This window comes from Salmo salar, chromosome 05 (assembly GCF_965601325.2).
Source record: "Salmo salar chromosome 05, fSalSal1, whole genome shotgun sequence".
Lineage (NCBI taxonomy): Eukaryota > Metazoa > Chordata > Actinopteri > Salmoniformes > Salmonidae > Salmo > Salmo salar.
In genome coordinates, this window is record NC_138295.1 from 80,519,920 (window position 1) to 80,532,500 (window position 12,581).

Consider the following 12,581-nt stretch of genomic DNA (forward strand, 5'->3'; position numbering starts at 1 on the left):
TGCTCAACAATAACAACTCGTTCATTTTCAGACTGATCATCACATACATTTTTTATATTTTCCCTCAACGATCAATCATTAACCAAACTGATTTGAGCATTACAGGCTAACACTTGATGTTGAAGTCGTTGTCTAAACAAGTTCCAGAACACTACAGAGAGGGGACGGGGACATGAACCCACTCTGCAGAGTACACTGGAACTGATCCCCAGAGAGATAAAAATGTTAAATAAAAACATGAAGCAATGCACTTATTGATCGATTCTATTTTGTTTTCTAATAAGGCTACTCACACCATACATGAACATGTTGGATAACACATTTCAAAGGGCAGAAAGACAAACCACAATAATATAATAACAATTACAAATGACTAAACATTTATATTTTTCCTGCAGCATTTCTTAAGGCTATTTACACTAAAAACACAGAGGGAAAAAATGACTCCCACTGATTTAGAGTCCTGAAGTCAGGCTGTGTCCATGTTCCAACAAGTCCTTGTCCACTTTCAGATTGTGCCCACTTTGTCAGATATGCATCTACACATGGTAGTAAAATGTGTCTCATCCGTCCACTGTGTCGGCATTGGGACCATATTTCCTCGTCCCTTCTTGTATGCAAATTATTTTGAAATTGCCTCTTTTGTATTCTACTATTCGACAGTAAGTTGAGAACCCGACTGAGTTCATTAGGTTATTTATAAAAAAAATTGGGGGGGGGAATTGATCCGAGGGCCTTCGAAAGGGGGGGCTGATTTAGAGGGTGTGATGATGATGATTTAAATGGTTTTACTGTCCAGATCCATCTACACTTGTAAAGATATTCAGACACAATGGGTGCCTGACTGCCTCCGGAGGTGGGAAGGAAGATCTGATCACAATCAGATCATGGGTTTTTTGATTGTCTACAACTGTCTAAAAATGTGGGCACAATCAGAATGTGGACAAGATCAGGACTAAGCTATGTTATAGCTCCAGGTATAAACAGGACTAGAATATGTGTGCTGGAGCAGGAGGTAAAAGGATGGGGGTCCTGAGGAGTTCAGAACTGTCTTACTCTGCACAGGGTAATAGCTGAGTCAAGCCAAGGCCATAGCACCACATAAAGTGGCTCAGTGAATGTGGCGTGGAATGTGTGCAGGTGGGTCAGTGTGTCAGAGGAAACACTGTAGAAGGACAGGGTAGCACCTTGCCAATCCAGATACACTCCTACTCTGCGGGAGCTGGAGGACGGTAAAAGGATGGGGGTGCTCTTTATGTTATGAAAGGCATCATAGGACTTGTCATTGCAGTACAAACTCCAGGACATGTCATTGTAACCAATCGCACAGTCATTATTCCCTCCTTTCCTAACAAGTCTTCTATATGTCAGCCCTACATAAGCCCCATAACCCTCCCACTCTGCCTCCCAGTAGCAGCGCCCAGAAAGAGGCTCTCTACACAGCATCTGAGTCCACTGGTCAAACCTCTCTGGGTGCTCAGGATAGTTGTTCTGATGTCCTTTGGAGTCATGCACCAGCTTCCTGTTCCCCTGAGTCAGGTACAGTTGAGGGTGTATGGTGTTGAGGTCTGGTGTGAGCTCACAGGCATCTGATGATACATAACACATCAAGAGAATAGTTTGGCATCGTTGTGTAGTTTTATTTCAAGTTTATTTAGATCATATAGTATTGGTAACATTTTTGAAAATCAAGTATAATCTCGTATATTCCAAATAAATGTTATCCCTGGGAAACATTAAACAACAGTAATTTTACTCTGATTCCGAATGGTATTGAGACTTACATTTTCTCAGTGCTGATTTTAACCAGCACTCTGAATCATGGTCCACACTGGAAGAACAGCAGAAGAACAGACAGTTAGAATCAAGGACTTATTTTTTTGATGGGAAATAATAACCAATGTTAATGTTTTTACCTGAGTGTCTGCAGTTTATAGTGTGGATCCTCCAGTAGAGAAGAGAGCAGTTTCCCTGAGTCTCCAGGGTTATTGTAGCTCAGGTCCAACTCTCTCAGGTGGGAGGGATTTGAGCTGACAGCTGAAGCTAGAAAAGCACAACCTTCCTCTGTGACTCCACAGAATAAATAATGTTTCTAGATCTAAAACATCTTCCCATTCTAAATCAACTAATATGTCAGCTTAATGACTTTGAATAATTGTTCTATTATGATAACATTGTGCCACCAGTTGGAGTAGTAACACAAATTACACATTTTTGGTAATTGAGAATTTTCTTAAATGGAGGCCACAGATGCTAAAATAAGGTAATGTACCCTTAAAAAAATAATTTACTAAAGTAATAGGATTACTTATTTAGCTCACAATGTAATTTCCCTTCATTTAAATTGAGTAACACCAATGACACTGTATTTAGACAACAAATTATCTATGGAATCCTCAAATGTATGACCTACTAAAAGGGTATGATTAGCTAAGAATTTTCTTTAATATAGACTCCTCCCACAATAACGGTTTGTCACTGGAATGCTCAAGGTCCTTGTATATCTTCGTAATGAGTGATTTTAATTGATCTATACAATATGTTAAATGCTTTTGTTTACTTTCTAGCTGTCACGGGTGCCGTTGTGTATTGATGACCAAAACGCAGCAGGAATGTGGATGCTCATCTTTATATTTATTAAATAAAGAGACCAAGAAAAAAAAAAAAAAAACAAAGAACAGCAGACGACAGTTTTACAGGCTATAACGAGCAGTGCAAAAGACAACTACCCAGAAAACCCCAGGTGAAAACAAGCTCCTTATATATGACTCTCAATCAGGAACAACGAAGTACAGCTGTTCCTGATTGAGAGCCACACAGACAACAAAGAAATACACAAACCAGAAAACCCTAGAATACCAATAACCAGAACATACACCCAAAACCCTGGAACACATAAATAAAACACCCCTCTACAATTCACACAACCCCCGGACCGCATAAAACAAATATCCTCTGCCAAGTCCTGACCAAACTACAATAACAAATACTCCCTCTACTGGTCAGGACGTGACACTAGCATTCAAAATAATAGATAGATATCTCTAAATCCCCAAAACATGCCACTACAACTCTACTCATCAATACTGGGGGAAGCCAATTTGCTTGCCCCAAGTACTTTAAACAATGCATAAACAAAGTTTTGCAGTATAAAGGACTTGCATTAAGTTTTACAATGGATAAACAGTTCAATACCAATAAAAACATGTATGATGCGTACCTATTTGTCATTTTAAAGTGTTTTCATGGTTGAAAAGACAAGGGACACAAATGCCCCTGCAATTCAAGAATGACCCATGAGGCATTGAAGATTAAAGCATAGAGCACCTACTTTTCTCCAGTGTGTCAGCGAGCTCCTTCTGATCCATGTTCATCAGGACGTGCAGCGTGATCTTTAGAGCCGCCTCTCTGGCACTCCTCTGCTTCTTCTCATCTTCACCGTCCACCACTTCCTCATCTTCTCCCTGACTCTCAGAGCCTGGACTCAGAAGCCTCTCGAACCTCTTCAACTCACTCTTCATAAAAGTGATTATGTTAGCTTCGACCAACTGTTGAAACAATCATTTAAAAAAAAAAGGTATATGATGTGGGCCTTTCCAAGCTGTTGTTATAAGTTTTGATTTGCCAGGGAGTATTCAAACCCAGGCCTCAAGGACCTCAGTGCTGCTAGTTTTATTAGGGATGAAACCTATTGTTAGTCTTAAAATATTTTTGGTCAAACAACTCAAGCATAGATTGATAACTTGTTTTCTAATATGGCACACAGAAAGTAGGCGCCATGAGGAACTCAGTCAAAAAGAATGACACCGATTGGCCTATAAGTGATGCAGGCCCATGGTACATATCTTAATTAACTTACAGTCCTGGTAAAAAGTTTGGACACACCTACCCTTTCCAGGGTTTATCTTTATTTTTACTATTTTCTACATTGTAGAATAATAGTGAAGACGTCAAAACTATGAAATAACACATATGGAATCATGTAGTAACCAAAAAAAGTGTTAAATCAAAACAAAATATATTTAATATTTTAGATTCTTCAAAGTAGCCACCCTTTGCCTTGATAACAGCTTTGCACAATCTTGGCAACGCAGGCTTGCCATGGTCATTTCCCTGCTAACTGGGCGGGCGTTGGAGTGGGCTACAGCCGTCTGGGAGCGAGGACAGGAGAGGAGGAGCTGGGTTCCTACGAGGGGTTCATGGCTCTGTTCAGGGTGGTCTTCGACCATCCACTCTAACTCCGGCAGGGTGCCCAGACCGCTGCAGAATATGCCCTCACCTTCTAGACTGTGGCAGCCTCCAGGGGATGGGATGAGCCGGTGCTGCGCACCTTATTTCTGAAGAGGACTGCGCGAGAAGGTCCAGAAGGAGTTGGCATGCCAGGACGACAACCTTTCAGAGGACGCGCTCATAGTGATGGCCATCAACCTGGACAACCTTCTTCTGGAGTTCCGGCGCCTCCATTGCCCCTCACCCCACTCTTTTGAGCGTCCTGGGGCAGAGCCTGAACCTATGGAGATAGGGTTCACACACCTCGCCACGGCAGAGCAACGTTGCCGGAGACAGCTATTGCGGTCAGGAGGGGCACTGGCTCCAGCGGTGTCCGGTGCATCCCAACCCGGCAGAGGGACAGCCCCGTGATCATCCGTCTCGCAGTGTAGGCATGAGTATTCCTTCATCATTGTTTTCCTCCAAACCCTTGCTGTTTTCCATTTCATTGGTTGGCTGTCCCTCAGGTGTTGTCTCTATAGCTCTAGTGGACTCTGGTGCCGCAGGGAATTTTATCCACCAGACCCTTGTCTCCTACCTGAACATCACCACGTACCCATTCTCCTCTCCTTTCCCGGTTCAAGCCTTGGATAAACAACCATTGAGATCCGGCACTATCACGCACATCACAGCACCACTCACCCTCACCTTCCTCATCACCAGGGTTTCCGTACACAAAGGCAACCTCTCCTGGTCGAGGTTGAAAATCACTGCATGGGCACCCAGATGTCTGTAGACCTGCTTTCCCTTACCTTGTGGTTCTACGTCAGTTGAGAGTCCTGTGAGTGCTCTCCAGCACACCATTCCGTCCTCCCATATCATTGGCCCCGTGTTTTGGGACGTAGATGTGGACATCCGCCAGGCTTTGGAGAGGGTACCCGCGCCTGCTACCTGTCCTCCTGAGCACATCTAAGTCCCCATGGAGCTGAGGGATTGGCTGTTGACCTGGGCACACACATCCCCTGCTCGCCGCTGGACACCCAGGTATTACCCGCACTATTTCAACCTCACTTCCGGGTACAGGCCTGAGTCTAACGGGCAGGGGGAGAGGATGAATCAGGAACTGGGGAGATTCGTGAGAAGTCACTGCCAGGACCGGCAGGGGGAGTGGGCCCGATTCCTTCCCTGGGCGGAGTACGCCCAGAATTCATTGTGTCACTCCTCCACCGGGCAGACTCCCTTCCAGTGTGTTCTGGGTTATCAGCCAGGCCTGGCGCCATGGACTCTGAGCCAGACCGAAGCTCCTGCGGTAGACGAGTTCAGGCACACAGATGAGGTTTGGAACGATGCCCAAGTGAGGCTCCAGTGAGCCGTCTGCCACCAGAAGGAATAGGCGGATCACCACCACATTGAGGCTCCCGTGTTCTATCCTGGTGATCGTGTCTGGCTCTCCACCAGGAACCTCCCACTCCGCCTGCCCTGTAAGAAGCTGAGCCCCTGGTTTGTGGGCTGTTCAAGTTCCTCCGGAGAATCAACAGCTTTGGTTATTGGTTGAGTGAATAATTTTATTGCAAGTGACCATATCTTATTCATTTTATTGGTCATTAAACTTTGGATCCTCCTATGAAGGCCAGACGGTATAAGATACGTTTTTCTTATTCCTACATATTATTAATACAAATTCTCAGCTGAGACATTGCTTGGTGTACATTTTCTTGTAGTGGTTAGATAACGGGTCAGGCTATACTAAGAGTAGTTGAATAGGGAACGAGAACACACCTGGGGTTATTTAATTTTAGTTAGATGGCCCAGACCACCCCTTTAGACCCCTGACAACCAGAATTCACCCTGGTTAGGAAAAGGGGTACTACAGGTGCGTGGCATCACTCCGAGCCCTTACCAAAACACAATATGGAGGACAGTTTTTCTCACCTTGGAACTGAAACCAGTAGTAACCACCAACTTCAGTGACAATTAACTTAACATTTTAAGGCAAATCTAACATTCCTGTGCCCCAATAACAATGTTGCAGAGGAGGGCTTGCTAACAGTCCATTGATCAGCAATTAATAAAACAGGACCATGTTTGAGTCATATCTGCCATTTTCTTATAGGTAGCTAGCGAAATGCTCATTTGTGATGCTAGCTAGATAACACATTAGCTAAACTACTTCTAGACTTGGGAGCTCATGGGTGCTTCAGGAGCCAGCGGGTTAGATGATTCCACCATGGGCAACAACTGCCTATTAGTTGGCTACTAGGGCTATAAGAACTGAACCGATGGACATGGGCCATGACATTTGTTATGTAAACCTTATGTACAGTATATGTCCTTAGAAGCTGTGTGAATATAAATTCACCGCATCCTTAGATGGCTGCACCAGACTAGTTGGTGGCACTATAAATGTCATTGACACCAGTGGCACCATAGGATACTAGAGCAATAACTCTTGATCAAGTGGACTTTGTCTTATTCAAATGGATGTTAGATTTAAATAATGCTGACAAACAATGTGAAATATTGTGATTAGTATATCTGTATACTCACATTTTGCTACCTTGTGTCCAAATGTAGTGAAAAGTGGAGATTTTATTCTGTAAAATGAAAAAACGGAAGTCCTGCTGCTTGCGTAGTCAGCGTATTACAGCTGTGAGAGTTTATTGAAGTATTTTGGAACACTAATGTGGAGTATATCAACTGAGATTTAAGTAATTTACACAAAGTGCTTGCTTTGTAATCCAACTGATCTTGTGTTCTTTCTGTCATCCTTTAAACCCCGTTCATTGCTGCTCCCAGCTATATTTTTCTAATGTAGTTTTTGATTGGATAAAATGTGGCAAGAGTCAGCTTACCTTCAATATGGAGGACAGGTCCATTTGATGACTCTGGGGAGACTGGACACTGGGAAGTAAACAGAATATAACATAACAAAAGACTGAAGATCTTAGAGGAACAGAGAGCGAGGGTGTGGTCTACTGAGTTACTCAGACTCATAAACTCTTACCTTTGATCAGTAGAAACATCTTCCTGGCTGAACTCTGGTGGATGACCCATTGACTTGTCACTTTTGAAGGATACACCGCTGGGTACAGATGAGTCTGGAGTCTCCTGCTGGACCCTGTCAGAAGTCACCAGAGCACTTCAATATATAGTCAGCAGTGTTGAGGAGTAGTGAACTATATGTAGTTCAACTAGTAATTTAACTACATTTTGCAGCAGCTTGGTGGTAGTTGAACTCAATCCAAATCTAGGTCGTGTTTTCAGTAGTTCATTACGTTTTTTACCTTGAGGCTAGCTAGTGGAACTGCACTACTATTTGTTTGCAAAAAAACAAAAAAAAGTAGGCAATCATTTCCTTTATTGTTTGGCATCATAACTGCCCAATTCTCACTTGAAACATAGTTTGTGTGTTTAATAGGCTAAATTACACACATTCTGTTAACATATGATCCCAAAGTGATCTGTTCTTGCAATTTGTCGTCTATGACATTTCAGATTTACATATGATAATTATTCACGAAGAAGTTTGGATATAGTGAACTACTTTTCAAAGTAACTTTAGTTAACTAAAGCACAGTTTTCTTAAAGGAGGTATCTTTAGTGTTGCTTCACTTCTTCCAGTGTGAAGTCATTGGTAGTTTGGTCAACTATATTTTCAGAGCAGCTTCCCCTACACTGATAGTCAGACACGGATTATTCCTGAATCTGAAATAGACATAGAGAAAAGTAAAAAGGAAACTGAGATATATAAAAAAATATATATGTATTGATCAATGACTTGATCATGTGTTTTTGACTTTTCTAACCTTTGCAAAGGCTGATGATAAGTCAGTAAAAGCAGAAAATATGTTTAATGTAATTGATTAAAATGCAGTTGTTATTTCCCAGGTTCAGAATGGATAATCTATGAGTAGCTACCCAATATTTCACTCCAAGTGCATTGCAGGCATGTATAATAACACGCATACACTTAACCCACACAACTATCCCCATAAACTCTCACCTTTGCTTATCCTTACTGAACTCTATTGGATGACCCATAGACTTGTCACTCTTTAGGGACACACAGCTGGGTCCCGGGGAGACTGGTCTCTCCTGCTGGACACTATCAGAAGCACATAAGGACAAGACTTGCAGCATATCAGTACTGGTGGTAATAGGGTCATTCCACATGATTTCAATCACTTTCTGACTGCACCCCTTTTGATTTGAATGAAACCTTCCATACAAGTTTGCCCCTTGTAGAAGTGGTCAGAAAGGGACATTTGGACCTGAATGCCAAAACATTCAGGAGATAGAGGTTCTCAAAGTTGACACATTTAGCATTACCCCACCTTACCATGAGACATCCATGTCTTTATCACTGGAAAAGATCAAATGTTGAGTTTGATATCATTTGAAAGCTTACAAACAGGGTTGTCAAACTATTTTATAATGTTTGTACATTTAAAGCTCCAATGCAGCCGTTTTTATCCCAATATCAAATAATATCTAGGTAACAAATATATACCTTAGTGTTTTCAATTAAAATGGTGCAAAAGAAACAAAAATAGCTTCTTAGCAAAGAGCAATTTCTCAAGCAAGAATGTAGCTAGGACTGTGTAGGAGTGGTTTGGGTGGGAGGGGGAAAATGAAAATGAGCTGTTCTTGGCAGAGAGGTTTGGAAGCGTCTTTCTTATTGGTCAATTAACTAATTTACCCCATGGAAGGCCAAAACTCCCTCTGACCAAACAGGCAGACATTTCTGGCGCTTTTCAAACAGCTCTTACACCAAAAATCGCATTATCATGATTTTCACAATATTATTCCAACCTGGGCCTTGCACATCAATTATCTAAAAACACATAAACTTCGATTATTTTCATGCTCATATACACTCGGTGGCCAGTTTATTAGATACACCAATCTAGTACCTCGTCGGACCCCCCTTTGCCTCCAGAACAGCCCGAATTCTTCGGGGCATGGAAACATAGCTCAATTGGTATCAAGGGACCTAACGTGTGCCAGGAAAACATTCCCTACACCATTACTCCTCCGCCACTAGCCTGTACCATTGACACCAGGCAGGATGGGGCCATGGACTCATGCTGCTTACGCCAAATCCTGACTCAGCCATCGCAAAAGGAGACGGAATTCATTGGACCAGGCAATGTTTTTCCACTCCTCAATTGTCCAGTGTTGGTGATCGCGTGCCCACTGGTGCTGCTTCTTCCTGTTTTTAGCTGATAGGAGTGGAACCCGGTGTGGTGGTCTGCTGCAATAGTCTATCCGTGACAAGGACCAACGAGTTGTGAGTTCCGAGATGCCTGTCACAGCTGTTAGAAGGAGCGGACCAAGATGCAGCGTTTTCGTAGTTCCACATATTTATTTAACCAGTGAAACCGAATGCAACAATTAAACACTTCAAAATATACACAAAACAACAAACCGTGACGCAGGAGGATCAAATACACTCAAAACGAATAATCACCCACAAACACATGTGAAACAAACATCAACTTAAATAGGACCTCCAATTAGAGACGACAACCTGCTGCCTCTAATTGGAGGTCATGCCAAACAACACCAACATAGAAATGCAAAACTAGAAACTGAACATAGACATACAAAAACAGACAAACACCCCCTGTCACACCCTGACCTACTCCACCATAGAAAATAACCACTCACTATGGTCAGGACGTGACAATGCCGTTCTGCACACCACTGTTGTACTGTGCCGTTATTTGCCTGTTTGTGGCCTGCCTGTTAGCTTGCACGATTCTTGCCATTCTCCTTCAACCTCTCATCAACGAGCTGTTTTCGCCCACAGGACTGGATGTTTTTTATTTGTCGCTACATTCTCGGTAAACCGTAGACACTGTTGTGCGTGAAAAGCCCAGGAGGCCGGCCGTTTCAGAAATACTGGAACCGGCGCGCCTGGCACCAACAATCATTCCACGCTCAAAGTCACTTAGGTCACTCGTTTTGCCCATTCTAATGTTCAATCGAACAGTAACTGAAAGCCTCAATGCCCGTCTGCCTGCTTTATATAGCAAGCCACAGCCACATGACTCACTGTCTGTAGGAGAGAACCATTTTCGTGAACGGGGTGTAAACTGGTCACTGAGTGTATGTTGTAGCTTAGACCCTATTGTACATTATCAGAGGTGGTTGTGTTGTACCCACCATCAGTTGAGAAACAGCATGCTCTTCTTAAATACAGAATGGGTGTCATATTTTGGCTGATAAATGAACAAACATTTCTACTTTCAAACCGTACCACAAAGATGGTTGGAGGTCCACACATCAGAGCATGTTGACTTGAGTATCCATTGTTTTATATTAAACTGTCAATCATAGGAAACCTATTGAACTCATAGAAATATATAGAATAGACATTCCCATTCAAGTTGACATTCGACGTGGGTGGACTGGCGGCCATCTTTCTGAAAGTATAGGCCCATTCTATGATTTCTGTTTCTATGATTGAAATGACACCCACCCTTGTATTCTAGAGAATGCTGTGTTTCTCAACTGATGCTGGGCACAACATAAACACCTCAGACAATGTAGAATAGAGTCTAAGCTACAACATATGTGAAAAATCAGATCAGGCTTTTTCAGATCATTTCCGTTAAAGGTTAAAAAAATTGTATATATATTTTTAAAGAAATGATAAAATAGTTTCATAACCCTGTTTGTAGGCATTCAAATGATATCAAAGTCAACATTTTATATTTTTTTATTGATGAAGACATGGAAGTCTCATGGTAGGATGGCAAATGTTTTGGCATTCAGGTTCAAAAAGTCACTTTCTGACCACTTCTTCTACGGGCAAACACGTTCGGAAGGTTTCGATCAAATCTAAAGGGGTGTAGTCAGAAAGTGATTGAATTCTTTTGGAACGGCCCAATAGGGGGAAAGCATGAGGCATCTGTATGGTGATGTAATAAGGTGGGTAAAATCTGAAGCCGGAGACAAGAAACGTAAACACAAAATTAGTGTAATTCTAGGTCTATTGGTGCATTCCGCTATTTACAAAATATAAAGGTGTTTGTCAACTACATTCACATCCATTACGTCCCTGACTTATACCTTTGTTCAGTGGAAATGGTTCCTTTTCTGAACTCTATTGGATGACCCATAGACTTAGTGACCCATAGTCACTCTTCATGGACAGACAGCTGGGTACAGGTGAGACTGGTCTCTCCTGTTGGATTGGGCTTCAACACAACACACCACTCTCCTAATCAATGCTGTTTTCTACAATGTATGAATTATTATACATCACTAAAAAGTAAAATATGTTGACACTATAGTATACAAGATGCATGACTGCAATGTCAGTAAAAAACACACAAACACACACCCTTTAAACCCCCTAAGCTCCTTTGAGACGCCTCTTTCAAAGTCACTGAGATCTCTTCTTCTAGCCATGGTAATCAAAATAATGGTCAACTGGGCATTTTCATACATGACCCTAAGAATGATGGGATGTTTCATACCTTTTAGCTTCATTGTCATTGTCCGGTTCCTAGGCAGTAGCCCCCTCTTCTCTCTCCCCAGAGACTTTTAGAGGCAGTACCCCCCTTCTCTCTCCCCAGAGACTTTTAGAGGCAGTAGCCCCCCCTTCTCTCTCCCCAGAGACTTTTAGACGCAGTACCCCCCTTCTCTCTCCCCAGAGACTTTTAGAGGCAGTACCCCCTTCTCTCTCCCCAGAGACTTTTAGAGGCAGTATCCCCCTTCTCTCTCCCCAGAGACTTTTAGAGGCAGTACCCCCTCTTCTCTCTCCCCAGAGACTTTTAGAGGCAGTACCCCCCTTCTCTCTCCCCAGACTTTTAGAGGCGTAGCCCCCTTCTCTCTCCCCAGAGACTTTTAGTGGCAGTACCCCCTCTTCTCTCTCCCCAGAGACTTTTAGATGCAGTACCCCCCTCTTCTCTCTCCCCAGAGACTTTTAGAGGCAGTAGCCCCCCCTTCTCTCTCCCCAGAGACTTTTAGAGGCAGTACCCCCTCTTCTCTCTCCACAGAGACTTTTAGACGCAGTAGCCCCCTCTTCTCTCTCCCCAGAGACTTTTAGACGCAGTAGCCCCCTCTTCTCTCTCAGAGACTCATTATAGAGGCTGTTGTGTCTTCTATAACTATGAAAGAAATAGAGAAGTGCTTTAATGAAAATACTCTTGACATCAGAAAGATCTGTGAGAATATCTGGATTCAGCATCTCTGGACTGGAACCGTGCTTCGCTATCAACGCTAAAACCATCAGATGGCACCATATCCGCAATCTGGCCTACGCCATTGTTTTACTGTATAGGTACACAAGGGGGCTGTTTCATTGGCCTAATAGTTATCTCAGGCTCAGCAATACATCGCTATATAGTAAATCTGATCTG

At 42.8% G+C, this 12,581-nt stretch overlaps 1 protein-coding gene across 1 annotated transcript; it reads right to left on the bottom strand.

The window, feature by feature from the left end:
* Positions 1 to 24: 24 nt before the first annotated feature.
* On the bottom strand, positions 25 to 11,721 carry LOC106573619 (uncharacterized). The gene is made up of 7 exons (XM_014148836.3): positions 8,213 to 11,721; positions 7,214 to 7,327; positions 7,062 to 7,110; positions 3,332 to 3,548; positions 1,917 to 2,043; positions 1,785 to 1,831; positions 25 to 1,589 (listed from the first exon to the last, which is right to left on the bottom strand). Exons 1-7 carry the CDS (start codon positions 8,380 to 8,382, stop codon positions 1,042 to 1,044), a joined length of 1,272 nt encoding a protein of 423 aa, XP_014004311.3. The 5' UTR covers positions 8,383 to 11,721; the 3' UTR covers positions 25 to 1,041.
* Positions 11,722 to 12,581: the final 860 nt, after the last annotated feature.

What these genes read in the sequence shown, in the direction of transcription:
- LOC106573619 (XM_014148836.3), bottom strand. Translation starts at nt 8,382, where the DNA reads ATGTGGAATGACCCTATTACCACCAGTACTGATATGCTGCAAGTCTTG. An exon ending in TTCAGTAAGGATAAGCAAAG is followed by an intron (nt 7,328 to 8,212) that starts GTGAGAGTTTAT and finishes GACTTCTGACAG; the next exon opens with GGTCCAGCAGGAGACTCCAG. An exon ending in ACCTGTCCTCCATATTGAAG is followed by an intron (nt 3,549 to 7,061) that starts GTAAGCTGACTC and finishes TTGTTTCAACAG; the next exon opens with TTGGTCGAAGCTAACATAAT.